General features: G+C 36.4%; 4 protein-coding genes across 5 annotated transcripts; 3 read left to right on the top strand and 1 right to left on the bottom strand.

The window, feature by feature from the left end:
* Positions 1-9,191: 9,191 nt before the first annotated feature.
* Positions 9,192-10,556, bottom strand: LOC148572905 (uncharacterized). The gene is made up of 3 exons (XM_088505572.1): positions 10,355-10,556; positions 9,798-10,234; positions 9,192-9,716 (listed from the first exon to the last, which is right to left on the bottom strand). Exons 1-3 carry the CDS (start codon positions 10,554-10,556, stop codon positions 9,192-9,194), a joined length of 1,164 nt encoding a protein of 387 aa, XP_088361698.1.
* A 21-nt stretch (positions 10,557-10,577) lies between these two features.
* LOC107624196 (vacuolar-sorting protein BRO1) lies at positions 10,578-11,432 on the top strand. The gene is made up of 3 exons (XM_088505571.1): positions 10,578-10,623; positions 10,686-11,056; positions 11,154-11,432. Exons 1-3 carry the CDS (start codon positions 10,578-10,580, stop codon positions 11,430-11,432), a joined length of 696 nt encoding a protein of 231 aa, XP_088361697.1.
* Positions 11,433-16,657: 5,225 nt separating this feature from the next.
* LOC107624098 (uncharacterized) lies at positions 16,658-21,827 on the top strand. 2 transcript variants are annotated; one of them, XM_021116804.2, is made up of 5 exons: positions 16,667-17,537; positions 17,638-18,885; positions 19,301-19,945; positions 20,038-21,057; positions 21,304-21,827. In XM_021116804.2, exons 3-5 carry the CDS (start codon positions 19,331-19,333, stop codon positions 21,631-21,633), a joined length of 1,965 nt encoding a protein of 654 aa, XP_020972463.2. In that variant the 5' UTR covers positions 16,667-17,537; positions 17,638-18,885; positions 19,301-19,330; the 3' UTR covers positions 21,634-21,827. The 2 variants fall into 2 exon arrangements, with proteins under 2 accessions (XP_088361061.1, XP_020972463.2); XM_088504935.1 differs by having other exon boundaries at positions 16,658-17,537; positions 17,638-19,945.
* A 1,080-nt stretch (positions 21,828-22,907) lies between these two features.
* On the top strand, positions 22,908-25,297 carry LOC107624111 (uncharacterized). Its single transcript, XM_016326575.3, has 3 exons — positions 22,908-23,676; positions 23,764-24,816; positions 24,914-25,297. Exons 1-3 carry the CDS (start codon positions 23,017-23,019, stop codon positions 25,133-25,135), a joined length of 1,935 nt encoding a protein of 644 aa, XP_016182061.1. The 5' UTR covers positions 22,908-23,016; the 3' UTR covers positions 25,136-25,297.
* Positions 25,298-25,557: the final 260 nt, after the last annotated feature.

Below are 25,557 nucleotides of genomic sequence, written 5' to 3'. Positions count from 1 at the left end.
TTCTGGTTCATCAAACTATCAAAATCACCGCTTGAAGAACATGAGATTTTCTTCAGAAAAGCTTAAGCTCGATTCCAAATCACATACTGATCCGGCAAAGGTTTGGGATTGGTCGCAAAAACATCCATGTTGACAAGCAGTAAAAAACTCTCTCTGATATAGTATATGTAAAACCCTAGTAACTTCTGTTATTGGGACATGTGTGATTGCTGTCGCTTCCAATAATGAGATATTTTCATAATATGCTTTAAGGAGGAAGAAGAAAGTTAAAGAAAATGTCATGCTCTAAGTTGTTCACGCTGTGATGTTGATGGTTTAATAAACTAGAAGAAATCGAAAGAGTTTTATTGTTAAAAAAAATGAAAAAAATTCCCTTTAAAAGAATATCTGTTGAATTATTACACTTTATATATTATGTACTCTTTATGTACTCCCACTACAAAAATTACAATAAACAAACCTACATCTACAATTGATAAAAAAAATAATCTAAATAAAAATTTCACATTGATGTTTAAATTTCAGGGTGAATATTTGCCGGCAATCTCTTCGACAATGACCTACTCATAACTTTTTATCATGGGTGGCGTCGAGGCGAAGGGCGAGATGGAGGCGGAAGGCAAGACCGAGATGGAAAATGTACCCCATGTGGGGACCGCAATGGTGATATTGCTGGCAGCATGGTCGATGATGATGTCGGCACCGATTATGAGAGGAAAACAACCGCGACAGCGGGGTAGCAAGTGACTTCTTAATTTTTATTTTTATCAAAGAAAGGTAATATACATGGATAAAAATGAAGGGATGTAAATTAGGATGATTCAGATAAAGATGCGTAAAACGTTTTTTTTTTAGATATTTTTTAATAATTAAAATTTAATTTTTATAATTAATTAAATCGTATTATTTTTGTCAAAATTAGATCGAACAAATCGATTTGTCCAAAAAAATCGATAAACTAAATTTTAAACCAGTATAAATTAATATTTTTTTATAAAAAAATAACTACAATACCTTTTGATCTGTTGGTTATAACTCGATTAAGGTAAAACTAGAAATCGAAATCTTATTAAAACTAAATAAACACACGTTCTATATCAGGAGTAAGGGGAGTATGTGTTAAAATCAAACAACCACGTGCCAACTTAAATCTGCATAGAAATCTTTCTACAGAGCAGCTTTGAAAATACTTGTAACAGTCCTAAACACAACTTTATAAATACAAGTAACTCACTAGGTCACAGGTAGAATGAATAACTTCATATTTATCTCTTACTCTTACTAACTTGAGTGTTGGAGTACCTTCCCACTTCAAGAAAAAACGAGTTCGAGCATCAGAAAAACGAGCTATACCTTGGAGTCGGCCACTCACACAAGAACACCCTTGTTATAAAAAATGACTAAAATACTCATTATTATATATAATAAGAGTATTTTAGTTATTTTATATAAAAAATATTAATTTAGATCGATAAATAATATAGAACAGTGGCTTATATATATATATATATGAAGAGAGGGTATTGTTTTGTGTAGCAAAAAAAGATGTTAATGGAGAGTGCTAAGAGAAGATAATGTATTTGATGTGAATAATTTTAATTATTATGAGTGTTAATTTTTACAAAAAAGTGAGACATAAATATTTAATTTGGCACTTATCATTAAAAATTTATGAAACTTTTAAAAGATAAAAGTCTAGCTATGTTTATCAAAATCAGTGAAACCGTAATTAATTGTTTTGTGTTTATGCTATTTTCTTGATGTGCTGATGTATCCATTGATGATATTCTTGACTTTGGTTATCTGACAAATTTTGGGAGTGCTAGCTCCATGTCATGGCTCAGAAGAGCAAGAGGTACCTCAATGGACTCCAATACTCAATACTTAAGCAAGGGAGCTAATAGAGGGTGGGTATTTATAGGGAACTTGGAGGTTGGATCTTTGGGACTTTCTGTTGTAATTATATGTAAGCATGGAAAATTATCAACTTATATGCTAGCATATACTCAATATTTATTTTGATATATGACACTAAAAAAGTTGCCGTTTTCAAATTCCTTTAGCAATTTCTTACATCCTCAAAATGTGTGTCATTGTCAAAAAGGGAAAAATTGTATTTATATTCATGCATGAACTTAAATATATGCATTAACTTATTTTTATTTTTTAAGTTGGGTGTTGAAATTTTGTTCGTTGATGCTAAATTCTTTTGTATGCCTCTCATCTCGTAGTCATTGTTAGTTTTTGTCGCATATTGGTAGGTAAAACGTACCAGATTTCGTGACATATGTACTACGGAGAGTAGTTTAGTCTTTTCTTTTATCTTAGAGATACTACTGATAGAGCAACAAATATGCATATATTTTGGTAAATGTGAATGTTGTTTTTCAATATTAACAACAACAAAGTCTTGTCTCACTAAGTGGGATCGACTATATAGATCAATCGATGTAATAATTAAACTCTATCATATATCATGTCTAAAGAGAAACCATTTACATGTAGATCTTATTTGATCACCTCAATAAAAGGTTATTCTAGGTCTTCCTCTGTCTTCTCCTCTTGTATATTTTCCATCTCATCCAATTTCTATCGATCTTCTTCTCACATGTCCAAACCACTTGAGACGTGATTTTAACATCTTTTCCACAATAGATGCTACTTTTAATCGTTCCTTATTCTATCCTATTGTGTATGACTACTCATCCATCTCAACATCTTCATCTCTGCTACACTTAACTTATGTTCGTGTTCCCATTTGACCGCTCAACATTATGTACAATAAAGTATATCCAGTATGATAGCAGTGCGATAGAATTTACCTTTAAGTTTTAAAGCATGTTTTTGTCACATAAAACCATACGCACTCTGTCATTTTGTCCAACCTGCAATTGAATCATATGATTTACATCTTGTTCAATCTCTCAATTATCTTGTATAATACACACAAGATACTTAAAATTTTTAACTTTTCGTACATTAGAGTTTTTCCTTTGACGACCGAACTTATATTCCATATATTTTATCTTGCTATGGCTTATGTGCAGACCATACACTTCTAGAACTTCTCTCCATAAATCCAACTTCTTATTTAGGTCTTTCTTTGACTCTTCCATAAGGACGATATCATCGGCAAAAAACATGTACCATAGCATAGGTTCTTGGATATGCTCTGTGAGAACTTCCAAAACTAATGTGAAAAGATATGGACTTAAGGATGATCCTTGATGTAATCCTATACCAATAAAAAATTCCTCTATCACACCACCTTGAGTCTTCACACCGGTTCTAGTCCTATCATACATATCTTTAATTGTACGAATATATGCGATCCTTACTCTCTTTATTTCCAAAAGTTTTCATAAGACCTCCCTTGGCACCCTATCATATGCTTTTTCCAAATCAATAAGCATTATATGTAGGTCCCTTTTATTACTACGATACCTCTCCATCATCTTTTTTAACAGGTATGTAGCTTTAGTGGTGGATCTGCCTGGTGTAGAACTTAATTGGTTCTCTGTTACTTGTGTCTTTTGTCTCAACCTTCGTTATATCACAATTTCCCATAACTTCATGATATGACTAATGAGTTTGATCTCTCTATAGTTTTCGCAATTCTGTATATTCTCTTATTCTTGTAGATAGGTACCAAGATACTCTTTCTCCACTCATGTGGCATGCATCTTTTTTTATCTTAAAATCTCATTAAAAAACTTGGTTAACCAATTGATGCCTTTTTCTATAAGGTCCTTTCAAACTTCAATTGGGATATTATCAGGTTTTACTGCTCTGTTATTTTTCATCCATTTTAGAGCCTCTTTTACCTCAAAGTCTCGAATCTTTCGGTAGTAGTTAGAATTTTGATCTTCTTTTCTCGTGTACAACCGATCAAGACTCGGAAGAGTTTTTTGTCCTTTATTAAATAACTCGTAGAAGTAGCTCTTCCACCTTTTATTGAACTTCTCATTTTGAGCAAAAATATCTCCGTCTTTATCCTTTATGCACTTAACCGAATCCAAGTTTCTCGTTTTTCTTTCACGATTTTTTGCAATTTTATATATAATTTTTTGAACCTTCCTCTGTGTCTAAAGATTGGTAAAAGACCCTCGTATACTCTTAAATACTGTTTTCCAAATAAAGCAATTTTAAAGTTATGTGAAACTATGACAAGGTATGGTCGCTCCTTCTTTCTCTAATTTATTTTCTATTTTTCCCCTTGCAAAATAGTAGATTAGATATTTCCTTTGACTGGAATGTGGAAGAAAGTATATCTTTTTGTGGTTATATTTTTTCATTGAGAAAGTATAAGGAGCTAATGGAAATTTTGTACAATGTGTACAATGGAGATTTATTCAGTATTAGAGATATAATCATTAGTGTTACCTTTTTCTATCAGGTTAAACTTTTGGGATGAGTGGTTTCATGATATGACATCAGAGCTCTAGATTCGAAAGGTCAAGAGTTCAATCCTTAGTGAATCCCAAAATCAGCTACCCGGATGGTTATTCTGGATAGTATGGGTGATGTTCATTTTATTCATATTGGACCAAAGATTTAGCCCATTGTACAAATTATACACTTAGACCATTGGCTCTCTAGCAGTACTCTTTTTCATTTTAACAAATGTCCTCGTTTTCTTTTCTTGTTTGAGATCAATTAATTATTGCTGCTTAAAACTATTGCTTCTACTGTTACTCAAATCTTTCTAAATTTATTGTTTGTATATGCACAATTTTCCTGATGTGCTGCTGCATCCATTGATGAGGTTTGCCTTCTTCATTGCAGTTTTGGAAGGTAGACCGTGGTTATGTTTTCTCCTCTTTTACCTATTTAGTTATTCTCAAATATTTAGACAAAATAGAAATGAAATATGTCTAATCTCATAAATTCTCAATGCAATTGCTTCTGGAATCGAAGGACTCATTTAGTTCTTTAATTTAAAATTGGATAATTTAATATCATTCTTAATTGGGTTTGCCTCTTTGTTAATTCTTTTTCTTCCAATTTTTCTGATTTTGTTGACCCAATTTTCCATATCATCTGATCATGTGGTTTTCTTACTTAACCTGGTTGAAGATTTACCTCTCATTTTATATTGTTGATAGATGACTATTCATGATTAAATGAGTTTGATGTCATCTGGTAGAGTAATTTTTCTTCTGATGTCACTTTACTTGTTAGTTGATATTCAAATTTAATCAAAGCAATTTGGTTGAATGCATTTTTTTGGTCCTGAAATTGCTTAACTTCATTGTTCCATCAATTGATTATTACTTAACATGTTTATATCATATATATGTATCATATGCATTGTTTTGTTTTCTTGGGTATTAAATTTAGGCATTATCGTTAGGTGAGTCATGTATGTGATCATTGACATACTTATAAGATATGGATGTGTTCGTTCCACTGTTTCCTTTATATTATAGTGAGTTCTATGGTGTTTTTGTTATGGTGTCTAAATTACCTAACTTATTGTTTAAAGTAAAAAATAAAATATTTAAAGTAAAAAGTAAATCATCTAAAATTTATTAAATATTATTTATTTACTCTTTTTAGTAACTTAGGTACAATGTGATAGGCACCATAGCATTCACCTTATATTATATCCCATTATTTGCAGGCCTATGCTAAACAGATTCAGAGATCAATTAGCTGGATGAGAAGTTTATAAGATGAATTTTTTTTATACTATTCGATCAGCCATCATATCTCGAATTGTTGAATTGGTTGAACCAAGCAGGTGATCCTTCTTTATGCTACATTTATGGTTTATTTATTTCTATTTATGTTGCCTAAATATTCCTTATTTATATTATTCTTTTTCAATTGCACGCAGGGAGGGGACATTTCATATGGTTATCAGTCATTTTAGTAATGAAAATTGTCGAATGATCACTGAACTTCACTCTCATCCAAGAAGTACTGTTCCTTTATTTAAAGACACTCATTGAGCTTCACTTGTTTCGCACTCTAGACTTGTCTAATTTGAGAAAGGGCAATCTTTCTAAGTGATTGTATAGAGAATATATCTAATTTCCTCAAATACATTAGTGAGAATCCTATTTATGTACCTGATGATCTTATTGAGCTTTACCTTAGAAGCTAGTTCTTGTACCAATGTTTTTGCTTTACCTAGCTATATTACATCATTTCTTAGCTTGTACTGTGGTCTCGTTGTATCACTCTTCACTCTTGGTTGTTAATATTTTATATTGGTATATCTTTGTCATTATAGTTGTATTTATACATTTCTATTCATAAATGTACACATTATTATTATTATTATTATTATTATTATTATTATTAGAATAAAGTACGGTTTTAGTTCTTAATATTTAGATGAGTTTTATTTTAGACTTAGTCTCTAATATTTTAATCATCTTATTTTTATTTTAAAATATTTAAAATGATATCGATGCTATCTTACCGTCAAATTCATCACTAACAATTAACAGAATTGATGTACTATTAATAATGTTTTTGTTAGAACTATGTTTGCTCAACTTTCTTCTCCTGCCTTTACTTTCTCAAACCCAAATTTTATTCTTCTATTTTCTTTTTTTTCTCTCTTTTATATTATTAATTCTCCAAAAGAAGTTTGAGGAGGAAGAAAAAAGAAGTAGCAAAATAAAATTTGAACTTGTTAAAAAGGTAAAAAGAAGTTTAGTAAATGTAATTTTAATAAAAATATTATTAATAATACATCAATTTTATTAAATAATGTTAATAAATAATAAAATAATATTAATACTACTTTAAATATTTTAAAATAAAAATAAAATAATTAAAATATTAAGGATCAAAGATTTTTCCAAAACGTTGAGGATGAATACAGAACTTTACCCTTATTATTATTATTGAATCATTTACTAACAAATGACCTATTTATTTTTTAATTTTAATTATTGTAATAAAAGTAAAATAGTGATATTTATTCTAAAATTTAGTTATTTTTTACATTGAAAATAAATCACAGTATCCGACACTTGCGCGCATATATTAGATGCATGTTTCCATTTTCGTAGATTTTCTGCTTCGTCGTCCTGATCATATCGTCAGACACCGTCATCATGAGCAACAATTATCCGGGGTTGTTGAACCCGAACCCGGAAAGGGTTCTATCAATCCCATTGAAGAAGAGTGATCCGGTGGATCTGTACCGGCCGTTACGCGACTTTTTTTTTTGAAGAAAGTGAGCTCAACACATTAGAGTGGAGCAAACATGAAAAGATAACAAAACAGAAACCAAAATAAAGAGACATAACTCTGGGGTAGAATCCGTTGTCATCTCCGGCATTGCCATCAACAACCAAACGGATCAACGCCACACCATTCCTTATAACTCAGAAACGACTTATGCTTGACTCCATCAACACCTGTCTCCAATTTCTGGAAGATTCTGGTATTCCGTTCTAACCAAATATTCCAGATAACCGCAAAGAATCCTATCTGCCACTTCTTTCTCTCAGAACTACGACCAGGCACTTCCATCCAACTCTCAAACAGTTCTTTGACAGTCCCCGGAATAGCCCAAGCTCTGCCTGCACCCATCAACCAAGCACACCACACCTGCCAAGAAAATTCACAACCTAGAAACAGATGGTGCACAAATTCTATTTCTTTTTTACACAACACACAAATCGTATCACTATGTCGCATGATTCCTAGCCTACTCAGTCTCTCTTTAGTGTTGATCCTGCCTATTAGGACAAACCACGCAAAGAGCTCTACTCTTGGAGGAACCAATCCTCTCCAAATGGCACTAGTGAAGCTGTAGCTTGTGATGTCTTCTGGGAGAGTCTCTTTCTGCAGCACCTGCACAAAAGAATTAGTAGAATAGATACATGTTTTATCAAATTTCCATACAATTGTATCCTCTTTACTAGGCGACATTCTTACTACTCGCAAACGATCATGAAGTTGATTGAGCAACTCAAGTTCCCATTGGAATAACTCTCTCCTCCACTGAAAGTTCCACACCCACTCTATCACATCCCAGAACCCACAATCCCCTACCATAGATCCTTGTTGATTTGAGGCAGAGAAGAGTCTCGGAAAACTATCTTTCAACGGACCACCTTGTAGCCAATCATCCTCCCAGAAATGAATACGTCTACCATTTCCCAACTCCATAGCCAAACCACTGATCATCATATCTCTCCCCTATGGCCCTTTAAAATTAAGCTGACAAATATCTTTCCATGGCCCTCCTCTTGCAGGTAATGACTGTTTTGATAACATCACAGAAGGATTCAAGAGATTACAAGAACAGACAACCTTCTTCCATAGCGGGCAGTCTTCCTTCGAAAAATGCCACCACCACTTGAACAGAAGCGCCGTATTTCTAATCAACGCATCGCCACCCCCAATCCGCCTAACTTTTTCGGAGCTTGCACCATCTCCCATTTCACAAGTGGTAAACCGTTTTTCCCATCTTCTTTACTCCATAAAAACCTTCTCTGTAGCCCGATAATCTTGTCTGCAACCGCTTTTGGCATTTTGTACAAGCTTAGGTAGTAAATCGGCAAACTATTCAGAACGGATTTTATTAGAACCAGCTTACCAGCTTTGTTGAGGGACTTGGCTTTCCACAAACTGAGCTTATCTTCCACCTTGTCTATGATCGGTTTCCATGTCTTCACCAACCGTGGGTTTGCACCTAACGAAATTCCTAAATACCTTATTGGTAAAGTAGCTTCGGCGCAACCCAACAAACCACACATATTCGTCACCCAGCCCTGCTCACAGTTAACCAAAATCAGATTTGACTTCTCGAAGTTGATACTCAGGCCAGACATCCACTCGAAGCAACGTAAAAGCCTCTTATAGTTCAGTATTGTTTCTGTATCCTGTGGGCAAAATAAAATTGTGTCGTCCGCAAATTGGAGATGCGACAATTCTATGTTGTCCCTACCCACCAACAGTGGAGAGATGCGCCCATTCCTGATTGCCTCACCCACCATCCTATGCAAAACGTCAACAACCAGAACGAACAGAAAAGGGGACAGCGGATCTCCTTGTCTCAGTCCTCTCTCCATCCTGAACGGCTTGGTTGGTGATCCATTAATCAACACTGACATAGATGCTGTGGTCACACATTCCTTCACCCAAGCCCTCCACCGAAAGCCAAACCCCATTTTTTGGAGCACCTCATCCACAAAACTCCATCTCACTCTGTCGTAAACTTTCTAAAAGTCTAGTTTGATAATTGCTGCCTGCTTCTTACGCGACTTCAGCCATTGGACCGTCTCACAAGTAATGAGCGCACCATCATGTATCTTACGACCCTTGACAAACGCAGACTGCGTCTCTCCCACTAAGCCTGGCATTACTGACCGCATTCTTCTCACCAAGATTTTGGATATCACCTTATAGACACAACCAACCATGCTAATTGGCCTTAAATCTTTAATTTCCTTAGCTCCCACAAATTTCGGAGCTAGCGCCACCCATGTTACGTTGGCATCTATTGGTAGCTTCGCACTTTGGAAAAAATCCAGAATAGCTGCAGTAAACTCTTGGCCAATCTCACCCCAACATTTCTTTATGAAGTTCATATTGTAGCAATCAATACCTGGCGCTTTACTGGACCCACAATCCCAAACTGCCTCTCGAACTTCTTCGGGTGATGGTATCACCTCTAGCTCTTCTGCTTCCTCCTCATTAATCCTCCTTACCAACCCATCACGGATTCCAACCCTTAGATAGAGCTCCTATCGATATAGTTCTTTATAGTAACCTGTAATTGCAACTTTTATTCTGGCCTGGTTCCTCACTACTCTGCCATTAATTACCAAGGACTCGATTCTGTTGTTCCTTCTTCTAGCCGATGCTATATTATGGAAGTATCTGGTGTTCTTGTCCATGTCCCTAGCATGTTGAGATCGGGATATTTGCTTCCAATGAACCTTCTTTCTGGCATACCACTTCGCACAGCAAGTCACAAGAGCCTTCCTTCTAGCCTCCAATGTTCCATCATGACTGCCAGCACTAACCACGTCATCAATCTTCTTAATTTCCTCCTCGAATTTCTTTATCCTATTGTCAATGTCTCCGAAATTGTCCTTGTGCCATCTCCTCAGCGGAACCGTCAACGCCTTCAGCTTACTAGTAAACTGTTCATCACCCAAGTTCCTCCACTCATCCTTCACCATCCTCAGAAACCCTTCATGTGTGAACCAGGAGTCTAGGCTTCGGAACGGTCTTGGACCAGCACTAAGTCTCGCATCTTCTAGAATCAATGGGCAATGATCTGATAGCCCCCTAGGTCCACCTCTCAAACGAGTATCTGGGAACTCCTCAAGCTACTCCAAACTGACAAGAATCCTATCTATTCGGCTACAAGAACTACCTCGAAACAATGTGAATTTTCGATCAGTAAGCGGTAGATCCACTAGCTGTAAATCTTGCACCCATTCCTTAAAGTCTTCTGCAGAAGCCGGTAAACTAGCTGCGCCTTTTCTTTCCTCCAACTTTAGTATTTCATTAAAGTCTCCCATAAAGCAAAACGGAACCTGACACAAACCCACAATATAGCACAACTCCTCCCACATCATCAATTTCTCATTCCGAATATGTGCGCCATACACCAAACAGAATGCACAGTTAAAGTTATTTTTTGTCAGCATGCCTTGCACGCAAAGCCAACCATCTCCTTTATAGCAGTTCAAACGTTTAAACAGCAAATCATCCCACATTAAACCCACCTATCTTTGTTTGGTACAATGCATTCAACCCACAAGAGAACTCTTCTCAGCACAACATCCATTTCGAGAAGGCCTCTGTTCTCTTCAACCTGGGAGCGCTTGACTCCCAAATTGCTCTCTCCTGCGATCTCACCACCGTCCAAGGCCAGCGCATGGCCATAGACGCCTTAAACGATGCTTCACATTGGTTCTTAATACTAATGCGTGAGGCTGAGAAGGTATCTGCCACCACTGACTTGTCAATAAGCTGCCCCCAGATGCTGCGCGAGATATTAAGCGCTCAGATTGCTGACTTGCAATGCAATTTTCCTGGTTCCACTTATAACTCATTTTCTGCTGCACCTCCTGTATGAATCGTCATCTACCTTTTCAGTTAAAGTTTTCTTAGTGGATTTGATTTTTGTTAATCTTGATTTGTTAAATTGTTTGATTGGGATGATGTAGGTTGCTATGCTTTATCAGAAAGCTTTATTTCTGTCGACATTTGGGCCTTTAGCTGAGAATCTTGCTAAATCCTCGATACCTCGATATCTTTTGTCGAAGTTGAAGTCGAAAACCTCACATTTTAAATTTCCTTGTATTGATATCACTCAAAATTTTCTCAGAGGGTATTGTGAGGCTGAATCCCTGCTTCGAGAGGGATGTCTGCCACCATGTTTGGACCTTCTCTCCGAGGCTGGGCCTGTCATGATTATGGATGGAAATCTTGCGGCCAACCTTTGAGGCAGCAACGTTGACATAGAGAAAAACTAAACAAGCTTTAGGAATGAACTTTCTATTTTCTTTTTTAAATTGGATGTTGGAATTTTGTTTGTCGAAGCTAGAAGCTTAGAACTATTTTTGTGAATATATTATCCTCGTACTTTTGTTTGTTGATTTGTGAATATATTCCTTCTTATTCTTCACTACTAATTCGTAGTGATTTGTATGCCTCTGATCTCGTAGTCATTGTTAGTTATTGTTGCATGTTTGGTAGTTAGAACGTATCAAATTTTGTGACATATGGTAAATTGGTAATAAAGAGAGTGGTTTATTCTTTTCTTTTCTTATAGAGATACACTTTTAGAACAATAATGTACAACGAATTTTAGATAAGACATCCTAGTCTTGATAAATTTTTATTATTCCAAAAGTTCTTATTATAATTACAAGATTGATATGAATGATGGTAATCGCAGCAATGAACAACATCATGATCATGACTGCAATTACAATTTAATGTAGAAGTAGTTGTAGTTGTTTAGTTAAACTAGGGTATTTCCGGCACTGGTTCAAAAATCTATTTTATTTTTTTGTTCGTTTAATCTATGTGTAAAAGAGTTATATGATACAAAAATATAACATACCAATTAAGAAATAATTAAATATTAGTGATGAGAAAAATAGTATATATAAGGACTACACTATTGTAATAGAGGCAGAAATTTGCTTAGATCTCATTTAGAGTTCCACCCTCAACTCAAAGAAAAAAACTGTTGTATGAGCAATGCTAGGGGCCAGCAACTTTTGTGATTTCTAGCCATTAAATAGCCATCAATGATGGTTTTAATGGTGTGAGATTAATGTGAGATTTCATTCAATGGCTCACTTTTCTTTGCTGGTTACATACTGGCCAGAATTTAACAAAGTTGCTGGCCCCCTAGACTTTTCCCTGTTATATTTCTTCTTCATATCAGTACGCATACTCGTATATTTTTCCATTTTTTTTAATTCTTCAATTCACAGCTCATATTACTACTTCATTGGTATATGTTTATTGTTTACCTTCTTAAATTCCTAGTCTAACATCATATATGAATAACAAATTTTATTTTGGTTCTTTGATTTATTTTAAATGAAAGTTGCAAACGTAATGAGCAGCTATATGTGGATACAAAATTTTCTTATTGGAATACTGCTTGCTAAACTGAAGACATTAATTGAAGTTAACCCTCTTTTTCGCGATAAGCTTCAGTTTCCTACTTTAAAGAACTCCATATAATCAAAAGTTCATAACAATACCTTGTCACGTTTAATATAAGATACACAGACAAAGAATGAAACAGGAAACACAATAAAATTACACCCAAATGTACCTATTTCACAGCATCACATGCATTAGCAAATACATACTTATGCAAAATATGAGAAGGCTTGTAGCTGTGTAAATGTGCTTTATCCTAATTATTACATACTTAAGATAAATAGTATAATCTAAAGCCTAAAAAATATTAAACAAACTATTGGATATGTTGGTTGCATAGAGGAGTTCTGAGAGTGTTATGGTCATCATTAGTGTCATTGGATATATCCCGTGTTTGAGTTTGGATAATTCGTAAATAGAAAATATTTGATAACAAAAAAATTAATCAAAAACTGCTAAAATTTATTATTTTTAGTTTTATTTAATGCACTTTGCAATAAATAAATATTAAATACGATAACTTTAGACTGTTTAGGCTGACTATTTTTTTTTCCGTCCCTAACATTACGTTAAGCCCCCCTTACCTATTGTTCACACATAAGCACCAATAAGACTGTAATTACACTATAAAGACGTAAAAGTGGAGCTAAACCCCAAAGTAGTCCCTGAGATTCACAAAATACACCGATTTGGTCCCTAACTTTTCAATTGCACTATTTATGTCCTTAAGATTAGAAAAAAAATACACCTAGTTGGTCCCTTCCCCTTTTTCCGTCCAAACTCCTTCCCGGCGGCAGTGATGTGGCAATTGATTGCCACGCTGGACAATAGAAAACGGCGTCGTATTAGATTTTGGTGCTAAAATAAGAAAACAACACCGCTTCAAGTAGGAAGGAGTTACCAAAAGTTAAAATTCCCATATTCAAAGAGATCACTTCGTCACTTCATCTTCTTCATCTCATTCGAACTGAAAGCTCCATAACCCTGGCATTCCCTAGTCCTGGTGAGGGTTTATGTGGTGAAGCAAATTGGAAATTGTCGAAACCTGCTCATCGTTGGTTCAAAATCGGTGAAGGAAGGAGCAAAACTTCCTCGCGAAGCCCCCTGACACAGAGGTATGCATGCAATGAATAAAATATTTTTTATTTATTTTTTATATTGTTAAGGTATCCATTGTTGTGAATTTGAGTTGAAAATTTTGTGTTGGTTGATGAAAAATTATTGAATGCAAAAGGAGAAACTCACCACCACCATTAACTGTTTCTGTTGATCTCATGCAAAGAGCAAGTGCAGCAACATCTTTTAGGTTGGCAAGCTTTCTGAAGTTTGTTCCAACTCCAGGGTTCAAAGCACCAAGGAAGAAAAACTCTAAATAATTGGATATACTAGCTGCTGATGTTTGATTGATTACATATGGAATTTAGGCATTAGTTGTTTTTTTCGTTATTTTCATTCAGGAAAAGCACATAACCAGACTGTATGGTTTATTTTTACTTTTGGTAGTTATAAATCTTTAAACTTGGAATTTTAATTGTGTTCCTTTTTGGTGGCTGTATTATGGTGTTTATTAGGAGCTACTTCATTGATAGTGTTTGACAATGTGTTAATTATAATCAAAATATGCTATTATCAATTTATTTGTTCTGTTCTATTTATTCAGTTTCGTTATTATCTTTGTAATCTATTTACACAGACCACACCAATAATCCAAACACTGCCGATACATTCATAAACAACACACAGTTGTTATATTTTTACAATCACAACTAGTACAACAACTAACAGGAAAAAAAACCATCAATCCTAACATTTGTATTATATATTTCTAGATCCTTAATTCAACCTCCAAATTGTCAATCCTTAAAGCAAGACTCACGCTCATTTCTTCATTGTTATATGCTGTAGCATCTTCAAAATTTCCATTATCATCTTCTACAACGTCTGCCCATCGGAAAAACTTACACCACCTTTTTCCACTACTCTATGAGCAGTAAATTTAAGGATTTTAGAGTTGGCATAAAAAAAATCAACAATTCTTAAAGACAAACTCACGTTGTAATTCGGACATCCAAAGAATGGCTTGTCTGGGTGGGTATCCGTTCCAGACCATCGGGACACAGGGCGTTTCCCACACCCACACCGCTCTGGCACTCGCGAGGCTCTGCTGCGACTAGGCGCCCTTGTCGTTGATCGAATAGAACTCCCATCTCATTCATTTGCACGTCCAACCATCGTTCCAACCCGCACAGCAACGACAAAGAAATAGACACGGAGGAGGAGGAGGAGGAGGAGGGGAGGAGGAGGAGGGTTAAAAAGGGGCTCAGGGACCAGGGTTAAAAAGGAGAAGAAGAAGAAGAAGTGGTACGCTACTCCATCAGCAGTTAGGGTTAAAAAGGGGCTCAGGGACCACATTGGGTTACACACTTTTGATTGCCACGTCATGTAACTATTAGACACTCCAGCGTGGCAATCAATTGCCACATCACTGCTGCTGGGAAGGAGTTTGTACGGAAAAAGGGGAAGGGACTAACTAGGTGTATTTTTTTTAATCTCGAGGACATAAATAGTGCAATTGGGAAGTCAGGGACCAAATCGGTGCATTTTGTAAATCTCAGAGACTACTTTGAGGTTTAACTCCGTAGAAGTGAGTACAAATCCTTTCAAGTGTTTTTTTGAAATTTATGTTTGGGATGAAGGTAACAGCAATTGAACAATAGCTCAAGTGGAGTAACTTGCATATTATACCATCCTCTATTACAATATAGTCTAATAGAGATGCAGAGTAATATGCAGAATTACTATATATTCCACTAAATTACTAATGTTGGGCATTTGATAATGACAATGAGAGAAAGACTTATTTCCTTCCCCCTTTTTTTTTTTGGACGGGGACCCGGGCCAACAAACTAGCCCAGGCCCAGAACAGAGATCCATGCCCCCTAAACCGACCCGTTATCTCTCGAACTGACCCATTATCCGATGCAGAATCCTTCGATTGCCGTCCCCTTAAAAGACATGAGTTTAGCCAAGAGAAGCCTCATCTTGCTTTTAATGAACATGATCTTCTACCACTTTTTGTTTTTGATATTGGAGTTGCAATGATGTTTTTTTGAAATGTGGACCGCTGGAGTATTATTCTCAAATGTGAAACTGTTTAATTAGAGAAGTAGAAATTAGACTATCTGATCTGTAAAAATACAGAAATCGGACTGGCCGATTTGTGAGAGGTACATAAATCGGACAGTCCGATTTGTGTTAAAAAAAAATAAAAAATTTTACCTTCCACAATTTTAAAAAATACAAAAAATTACAATGTTAGAGTATATCACTACTTTTACTTTCATACCCAAAATAAGAGTCGATCTTCTACATCTTGTAGTCCCTCACACTAACAACATTAAAAATGTTCCTAAAAATGTTCATAAGTTTTTATGTAGATGGAGGGTGTGCACTATAGACTATTTGCATTTTAATTAATCAGTAAATATATTATCAGATATGTAAAAATAAGAAAGAAAGACTTACTTATCATGGTGTTCATAGATGATATGATGAACAAATTTATGTTTCGTGTAATGAGTACCTCATGAAATCTCTATATGGAGTGTATGAATATTGAAAAGCACAATGAAGAAAAGGGTAAATGTGTACAATATAAATAAGTTCTAATATGGTAACAGCAAGCCTCAAATGCATAGTGCTTGGTTAAAACGGTGAAACTTTATTTATATGATGAAAACTCGACAAAGCAAAATCGAACCTGGAATTTACTTTAAAATTATGAACTTGTTAGCTAAGTTGTTCTGGTTTTAGAATTTGGAATGAATTTTACTATATAGATTGCAGATTAAAGAAAAATATTAGTCATGTCTGAGTGAACATGGTTAAATTAATAACACCAAAACATAAGTTAAGTTATTAATAATTAATAATAATAATAATAATAATAATAATAATAATAACAATGAAAACATTTTTCTTTTCTTCTTCCAAAAATATTTAGCCTTTCTCTTTATAATCTTGGAATTTTTGTTTGCTTTTGGTTAAACCTTCCCCACCAGATGATGAGATAATCATGATCCATACTCAAATGCTGCACACCAAACTCGGAGAGAGAGAGAGAGAGAGAAAATAAAAAATAAAAAATGGAAGTTATTATGAGCATTTGCAAGGTGGTGATGGGAACCTTTCTCTTTGAGATTTTTTTTGTTCCAAACTTGATGCTTCTTTTGGGTGTTCAGAGCTGAGTGAGGCAGAAAGCGGTTGTTATTGGAAAAAGAACAACACTTTGCTATCCTCATTCTCTCAACAAACAAAAATTGTTGTCTCAGTCAGTGAGATTGCCAAAATGACAACTGGTTCTGATTCAGCTTCTTGTGCTGTTGTGTGAGTTATTATTACCATTACCCCCCACCCAAATGCCCTTGCTACTCTTCCAACCTCTCCCTTTTCATCATCATATACATAAAAAGCCACACTCTGACTGCTGCACCAACATAGATAACATCAACATCAACAACAACAACCTTGGACCACTACCACAGTGTCTGATTTGAGCTGGTTTGTTGAGATATGAAGTGGATTGCATTCAAAGTTCTAGTCTTTGTTTGGTTCTGTTGAAGGGAAACATCATAAAGCATCAAACTTTATGAGTTTTTGGAGCTGGATTGCTGGCAGAATTTCTGGGTCTGCTTCAGTTTTTTCTTTTGTGGTTAAACAATTTGAAGATTCATGGTGGGGTGCTTTTGGTGATGCTGTTTTTTGGAATGTTCTGCTGAAAGCTGGAACCTTCTTAAATTTGAATCTTCAAGTGAGTTTGTGAAGAATTGTGCAGCTTCAACAGATTTCTGATGATTCCATGAATCAAGTTTCTCACTGAGTGAAATCCTTTATCTTGCTAATGTGTGGGTTCAGCAAAAAGATCAGTTATGTAGTTCCTTTTTAGGGTCTTTGAACTGTCATAACATCATGGTATTAAGATATTTGGCATCATATGGTATTAATTTTCTTTTTTCACATTTTCAGGGTATTTGGAAAATCATTGCAGTATGTGGAGCTCTTTAGACAAGTAGGAGAGTATCCTCCAAAATTAAGTTGAAATGCCTGCTTGCTGTTTCTTACTTAATATATACATTCAATCACATTATGTTGTTTATCATGAGGTTGTTAATGATGATTGACCTAATTTTGTTTCATATACTCACTGAACATTTCTGTTATCTTTTTTGATTTTTAATTTTCCTTAGAGTAGTATCATTTTATTTCTTTTCACCTTTAGTCTTTCTAAAAATAGAAGTTATTTTATTATACTTTTTGAAAGAGGGATTGTGTTCATTGTTTGATAAATTAAGGACCATTGTATTTCAGGTAGTACACCTTACAAACGAGTTAAGAGCATCAGCCTATGATTTTACATGACTAGAATAGAGTTAAAAATGTGTAGTCACATTGCCTTCATTACTTATATTCTATTGGATCTGAAGAAACTAGAGATGCAATGGTAGTATATTTTGGCATTGTAGTCAGATTCTATTAATGAAATTGGAGAGAGAATTTTAGGCTCTCAATTGAGGAAACTGCTATGTCATGATCATTTATGAATTGTGACTGGTGTTTTATTTTTTATAAACTGTTATTGTCATGATCATTCTACCTTGCTCACTCATTACTTATTTAACCCATGATTTTAGTTTAGGTTATTTACCTACAAGCATACACTACTACTGACTATCAAGTATTTGGCAGTATGTTTTCATCCTTCCATGTATTGGTGACTATGTATTTTGTTGCGCTAAGAAATTTATCCTCTTTGGATCATAAAGTGAGTATTGTTTGACAAATGGTGCACTCTGTGGTGGTTTTCAGATGAAATTAATGAAAAACAATTAGTATATTAGCTGTTTTTAGAATTGGCTGAAGTAGACAGTGAGTCGTTTCTACTTTTCTTTGCTACTGAGAAAGTAATTTTCCCTTTCAACAATAGTGTTGCAGGCAAACATATTCATATATGTGTATTGTGAATAATTGTTTTTGGCAGTTTCTAAACTAATTGAACTGTGAATTGGTTGTGCATATAAACTAATAACTGTTTTTGGCAGTTTCTAAGTCAGTGCTAGTACCACTAGAAGAGTAACTCAGAAGTATGAAACCAGGATTTTATAATTTAGTTCTTTGTAATATGTTGTGATGTGATGTTACTGTTGAATTAGGTATCATGGATTATACTTGTTCATCTAACAACTCTCAACTATCAACTTCACGTGTCGACTGGAAGTGAGTTTCCACCAAATAACAAACTGTGCACTTATTAAGGAACTGGATTTCTTTCAAACACCTCCCCCTTTACACGATCTATTTCTCCAATGAATAACCGTATTTCATCTCTTTCAACTTCAGTACCTTCATATACATCCATATATATATATAGTCTGATTTTTATTAATAAAGTGACCATTATTATTATTATTAGCTAGTTTACTAACAAATGGCCCATTTATTTATTAATCTGATATAAGGAAAATATATATTCGTTACCAAAAGAAGAAAAATATATATTCCAAAATTTGCTTGTTGTTTTAGATTTGAAATTTGAAATAAATCACATACATACATACATTGGTTCCAATTTTCATCGATTTTCACCTTCCTGATCATATACTCAATCGACGTCACCATGGCCACGACCAAGGAGGATGCGGGATGGCTGAACCCGGACAAGATGCTGTCAATCCCACTGAAGAAGAGTGATCCGGTGGAGCTGTACAGGCCGTTACGCAAGTTGGTAGCAACAAAATACTCAGAGAGCGATGCAGAGAAAGTTGAAAGCGTTCTGGAAACCCTAAACAAATGCCGCAGTGACATGGTGGAGCGAGGGGACCTCTCCCTTCCCATGCAACGTGACTGCCTCATCCACTACTTCAAATGCCTTTGCATGGTTGAGCCACTCTTCACCGCTACCTCCTCCGACTCCCATTCCGAACCCATCGTCTTTGTCTGGTACGACGCCTTCTACTCTGAGCATGAGAATGGGGTCTCCTCGCAGCGCAACAGCATCCAATTGGAGAAGGCTTCTGTTCTCTTCAACCTTGGCGCCATATACAGCCAGATTGGAGCCTCTTGCGACCGCACCACCGCCCTTGGCCGTCACCTTGCAATGGATGCCTTCAATGCCGCCGCCAAATTCTTCTCGGAACTCTGGAAGGTTTTCGCCAAGGACATCTCCGCCACCCTCGACTTGACTCTCCTCTTCACCGAGACTCTGCACCACCTCTTCTCCGCTCAGGCTTCCGAGCTCAAATTACAGCAACAACTCCACGACGATTCGTTTAAATCGGTCTGTCTTGACTCTTGACACTTACTGATGTTGCATTTGTTTTTTCATTTTAGATTTTCAAAAGGATGATGTTGATGATGATGATGATGTAGGTTTGCAAGCATTATCTGAGTGCATATGATCTTATACTTGGTGATTCGGCTGCAATCAAGCATGTCTGCTTATTTGACGAAACTTGGATAACTCATCTTCATCAGAAGAAGAAATTCTTTCAGGCGGAGGCTCTTCAGAGGAAATCATCCATCCTACCCAAACCCAAGCGACCTAAAACATCCTCATCGGTCCAATCTTGTCCCCTTGATCATGATGCAGAATCCATCACCGAAAAATTAGTTAGAGGGATTTGCAGGCACTCGGACCTGTGGACACCCAAGCAACAACTAATATACCTTGACCTCCTCCTCTCCGAGAACAGCCCTTTCAAGATTATGGATGGTGGAAAGCTGGTGGCTAACCCATGGGACATGCCTCCTCCTTATCCAAAAAATTTCGCAATCCTCTCTTCTTCGTCAGGTATGCTGTCATTCGGTTTGAAGAAGAGTGAGCCCTTGGACCTCTATGAGTCCCTTCGCAGTTATGTTGCCCTTAAATACTCTGAGAGCGAGGCAAACAGAGTAGAAGGCCTTTTCAAAACGGTAGACAAATTGCGCAGTGAAATGCAGCGTAATGACCTCTCTCTACCCGTTCGCCGTGATTTCCTCATCCAGTATTTGAAATGCCTTTGCATGATTGAGCCTTTGTTCCCCATGACTACCTCACCCAATCCACCTATCTTTGTTTGGTACAATTCATTCAACTCACAAGAGAACTCTTCTCAGCACAACATCCATTTCGAGAAGGCCTCTGTTCTCTTCAACCTGGGAGCCCTCTCCAAGCGAATTGCTCTCTCCTGCGATCTCACCACCATCCAAGGCCATCGCCTTGCCAAGGACGCCTTAAATGATGCTTCGCATTGGTTCTCGAAACTGTGGCTTGAGGCTGGGAAGGTATCTGCCACCACCAGTGACTTGTCAGTAGAACGGGCCAAGATGGTGAAAGAGATAATAGCAGCTCAGATTGCCGAGTTGACATGGAATTGTCCTCATTCCTATTCTGATCTATCATCATCTCCGGTAGGCGATAATATGAACTAGCACGTGAATCTAAATTTAGTTCTTAAAATTTCAATTGTCTCTGTTTAATCTTCAAACTTTGCTAATGACTCACCTTTGCAAAGTTTTGGGGTCTAAATAAAAGCAATTGAACCTTCATGAAGTAAATTAATTCTATCGTGTATATATCATCATCTAGCTCTTCAGCTGATTATTTTAATTGATATCAATCTTGATTTGTTAAATTGTGTGATTGGGATGATGCAGGTTCCTCGGCTTTATCAGAAAGCTTATGATCTGTCGACACTTGAGCTTTTGGCTGAGAATCTTGTTCAATCCTCGATACCTCAATATCTGAAGATGAAAACCTGCCCTGTTGTAACTGATCTTGGTTATATCACTGAACAATTTCTTTCAGGGTATGGTAAGGCTAAATCCCTGCTTGTAGAAGGATGTCAACCACCATGCTTGGACCTTCTCTCACAGATCAGCCCGGTCAATATTAAGGATGGGAATCTTGTGGCCAATGCAACCTTAGAGGCACTAAGGTTGGCATTGAAGGACATGAACTTGCAGGAGTCCAAACCACCACAATAACATTACCATAGAGAAAAACTATGTGAGCTTTAGGAATTAACTTTTTTTTTTCTTTTAAACTAAATAAGCTTTAGGAATTAGTTACTCTTGTTCAAAACTATTCCTTCAAAATTTATTGTTTCTATCTACACAATTTTATGATGTGCTGCAAGATCCATTGATGAGTTCTGCTTTGTTTATTGCGGTTTTCTTTCTTACCCAGGTTGAAGGTTCACTAATCATTTTGTATTGTTGGTAAATATTCATGATTAAATTAGTTTGATGTCATCTGGTAAAAATTTCTTTTCTGATGATATGTGTTTCTATGATAACCTTGATAATCCCAAATTCAAAGTAATAAAACAAAAAAAATAATGAATTTCTTCTTTGGTATTGAATAATTATGTACAAAATCCAATTTTACTGTGTGGATGAACAAAATTTCTTCTAATTTTTTGGGCTTCCCCACTTTGTATTTTGAAAAAACTTTGCCTCTGTCAACATTTGTTCTATGAAGGAGATGATGATCATGAGATTAATAATGACATTGATGTTACGTGGGATCAAGATTATTCATCCTGCTTTGTTCAAACTTTTTTTTTTGGCTTTAATTCATTTCAGTAAATTGTTCGGTTCATAGTTTAGTCATAAAAGTATAATTGAAATAAGTTTTTCTTTTGTTGGCTTTTCATTAGAATAGTTATTAACTGCATATTTTCTTCTTTTAGTCTTATTATTTATTATTTGCAACTCTTTACTTAAAGGATTTGTATTATTGTTGGTTGAACTAGTGAAGAATGATAATCCCCAAAGTTTGATTATCTGACTTTGCAGTTTATATAATATCTGGACCATGTAAAATAATGGTAGCTACTCCAATGAAGATTTAATGATTATCATCATGTGAAGATATATCATTTTGACCATTAGATGATAGATTGTAGGGCTTGATTTTATTTGAAGTAAAAGTGTTACCTTTATTTAAAGTGTTGCTAAATAAATAAATTATACTTTTTAAACAAAGATCATGATGAGAAGATGTTTTTGGCATCTTCATGGGAGTAATTGCCTAAAATAATATTGTAGTTTTACATCATTTTGCTATTCATGTTGATCCATTATACCTTTTACAGTTTTACTTGTCCCAAATTTGCTAACTAGTGTTTGGCCCCGAATTATTATTATTTTGAGACAATGTAACTGTTGTGTTAAAAAGTTTTAAATACTAACATAAATTAACTAGTGGAAGTTTTATTTATAAATTTGAAATAAATCACATACATAGTGGTTCCAATTTTCATCGATTTTCACCTTCCTGATCATATACTCAATCGTCGTCACCATGGCCACGACCAAGGGGATGCGGGATTGCTGAACCCGAACCCGAACCCGAACCCGGACAAGATGCTGTCAATCCCACTGAAGAAGAGTGATCCGGTGGATCTGTACCGGCCGTTACGCTACTTGGTAGCGAGAAAATATTCAGAGAGCGATGCACAGAGTGTTGAAAGCATTCTGGAAACCCTAAACAAATGCCGCAGCGACATGGTGGGGCGAGGGGACCTCTCCCTTCCCATGCAACGTGACTGCCTCATTCACTACTTCAAATGTCTTTGCATGGTTGACCCACTCTTCACCGCCATCTCCTCCGACTCCCATTCCGACCCCATCGTCTTTGTCTGGTACGACGCCTTCTACTCTGAGCATGAGAATGGAGTCTCCTCGCAGCGCAACAGCATCCAATTGGAGAAGGCTGCTGTTCTCTTCAACCTTGGCGCCATATACAGCCAGATTGGAGCCTCTTGCGACCGCACCACTGCCCTTGGCCGTCACCTTGCAATGGATGCCTTCAATGCCGCCGCCAAATTCTTCTCGGAACTCTGGAAGGTTTTCGCCAAGGACATCTCCGCCACCCTCGACTTGACTCTCCTCTTCACCGAGACTCTGCACCACCTCTTCTCCGCTCAGGCTTCCGAGCTCAAATTACAGCAACAACTCCACGACAACAACAACGCCGCCAGGTCCGCTCTCCAACAACATATAATTGCCGTTTCGTTTAAATCGGTCAGTCTTGACTCTTGATTGATTTTACATTTATTTTTTTCATTTTAGATTTTCAATATGACGACGACGACGATGATGATGATATAGGTTTTTGAGAATTATCAGAGAGCATACGATCTGATACTAAGTGATTCGGCTGCAACCGAACATGTCTTCTCATTTGACCGAACTTGGATAACCCATTGTTACCAGAAGATGAAATTCTTTCGGGTGGAGGCTTGTCAGAGGCGATCATCCATCCTACCCAAATCCCAGTTACCTAAAACATCCTCACTGGTCCAATCCTGTCCTCTTGATCATGATGCAGAATCTGTAACTGAAAAATTAGTTAGCGGGAGTTGCAGCCGCGCGGACCTGTCGATACCCAAGGTAGATGGAATAGACCTTGACCTCATCCTATCCGAGTACAGCCCTTTCAAGATTATGGAAGGTGGAAAGCTGGTGGCTAACCCATGGGACATGCCTCCTCCTTATCCAACAAATTTCTCAATCCTCTCCCCTCCCTCTCCCTCTTCCTCTTCCTCTTCGTCCTCGTCACTTATTCTGGCATTTCCCTTTAAGAAGAGTGAGCCCTTAGACTTCTACGAGTCCCTGCGCAACTACTTTGTGCTCAAATACTCTGAGAGCATGGCAGAGAGAGTAGAAGGCCTTCTCCAAATGCTAAACAAATTGCGTGGTGAAATGCTGCGTGACGACCTCTCTCTACCCATGCGCCGTGACTGCCTCATCCGCTATTTGAAATGCCTTTGCATGATTGAGCCTTTGTTCCCTATGACTACCTCACCCAACCCACCTATCTTTATTTGGTACGATGCCTTCAACCCACAACAGGACTCTTCTCAGCACAATATCCATTTGGAGAAGGCCTCTGTTCTCTTCAACCTGGGAGCCCTCTCCACCCACATTGCTCTTTCCTGCGATCTCACCAACACCTTTGGCCAGCGCATGGCCATAGACGCCTTGAATGATGCTTCACATTGGTTCTTAAAACTAACGCATGAGGCTGAGAAGACATCTGCCACCATTGACTTGTCAATAAGCTGCGTCCAGATGCTGCGCGAGATATTAACGGCTCAGATTGCTGAATTGGAATGCAAATTTCCTGGTTCCCGTTATATATCATTTTCTGCTGCATCTCCTGTATGAATCGTCATCTACCTTTTCAGTTAATCTTTTCTTAGCGCATCTGATTTTTGTTAATCTTCATTTGTTGAATTTTTTGATCGGGATGATGTAGGTTTTAAATCTTTCTCGGAGAGCTTTACATCGATTGTGGAGTATGAAGTCGAAAACCCGCCGTTTTAAATTTACTTGTATTGATGTCTCTCATAAATTTCTTAGAGGTTATTGTGAGGCTCAATCCCTGCTTTCAGAGGGATGTCTGCCACCATGCTTGGACCTTCTCTCCGAGGCTGGGCCTGTCATGATTAAGGATGGAAATCTTGTGGCCAACCTTTGAGGCAGCAACGTTGACATAGAGAAAAACTAAACAAGCTTTAGGAATGAACTTTCTATTTTCTTTTTTAAATTGGATGTTGGAATTTTGTTTGTCCAAGCTAGAAGCTTAGAACTATTTTTGTGAATATATTATCCTCGTAATTTTATGTTTGTTGATTTGTGAATATATTCCTTCTTATTCTTCACTACTAATTCGTAGTGATTTGTATGCCTCTGATCTCGTAGTCATTGTTAGTTATTGTTGCATGTTTGGTAGTCAACGTATCAAATTTTGTGACATATGGTAAATTGGTAATAAAGAGAGTGGTTTATTCTTTTCTTTTCCTATAGAGAATCACTTTTAGAACAATAATGTATATATTTTGCTTGGCTTTCAACGAATTTTAGATAAGACATCCTAGTTTTGATATAGTTACAAGATTG

The sequence above is a fragment of the Arachis ipaensis genome, chromosome B2, assembly GCF_059453495.1.
Source record: "Arachis ipaensis isolate K30076 ecotype BB chromosome B2, ASM5945349v1, whole genome shotgun sequence".
Lineage (NCBI taxonomy): Eukaryota > Viridiplantae > Streptophyta > Magnoliopsida > Fabales > Fabaceae > Arachis > Arachis ipaensis.
Note: the sequence above shows the minus strand (reverse complement) of the source record. Positions and strands in the feature narration are given on the sequence as shown.

Bases quoted from the DNA above. Each gene is read 5' to 3' on its own strand.
- LOC148572905 (XM_088505572.1), bottom strand. From the start codon at position 10,556: ATGTGGGAGGAGTTGTGCTATATTGTGGGTTTGTGTCAGGTTCCGTTT. The intron at 10,235-10,354 runs GTAGTTCTTGTA...CATTGATTCTAG, and splicing joins AAAATTCACATTGTTTCGAG to AAGATGCGAGACTTAGTGCT. The intron at 9,717-9,797 runs GTAATTAATGGC...CTATATCGATAG, and splicing joins ACAACAGAATCGAGTCCTTG to GAGCTCTATCTAAGGGTTGG.
- LOC107624196 (XM_088505571.1), top strand. From the start codon at position 10,578: ATGTGCGCCATACACCAAACAGAATGCACAGTTAAAGTTATTTTTT. The intron at 10,624-10,685 runs GTCAGCATGCCT...ACGTTTAAACAG, and splicing joins CACAGTTAAAGTTATTTTTT to CAAATCATCCCACATTAAAC. The intron at 11,057-11,153 runs GTATGAATCGTC...GGGATGATGTAG, and splicing joins CATTTTCTGCTGCACCTCCT to GTTGCTATGCTTTATCAGAA.
- LOC107624098 (XM_088504935.1), top strand. From the start codon at position 19,286: ATGGCCACGACCAAGGAGGATGCGGGATGGCTGAACCCGGACAAGATG. The intron at 19,946-20,037 runs GTCTGTCTTGAC...ATGATGATGTAG, and splicing joins ACGACGATTCGTTTAAATCG to GTTTGCAAGCATTATCTGAG. The intron at 21,058-21,303 runs GTAGGCGATAAT...GGGATGATGCAG, and splicing joins CTGATCTATCATCATCTCCG to GTTCCTCGGCTTTATCAGAA.
- LOC107624111 (XM_016326575.3), top strand. From the start codon at position 23,017: ATGCTGTCAATCCCACTGAAGAAGAGTGATCCGGTGGATCTGTACCGG. The intron at 23,677-23,763 runs GTCAGTCTTGAC...ATGATGATATAG, and splicing joins TTGCCGTTTCGTTTAAATCG to GTTTTTGAGAATTATCAGAG. The intron at 24,817-24,913 runs GTATGAATCGTC...GGGATGATGTAG, and splicing joins CATTTTCTGCTGCATCTCCT to GTTTTAAATCTTTCTCGGAG.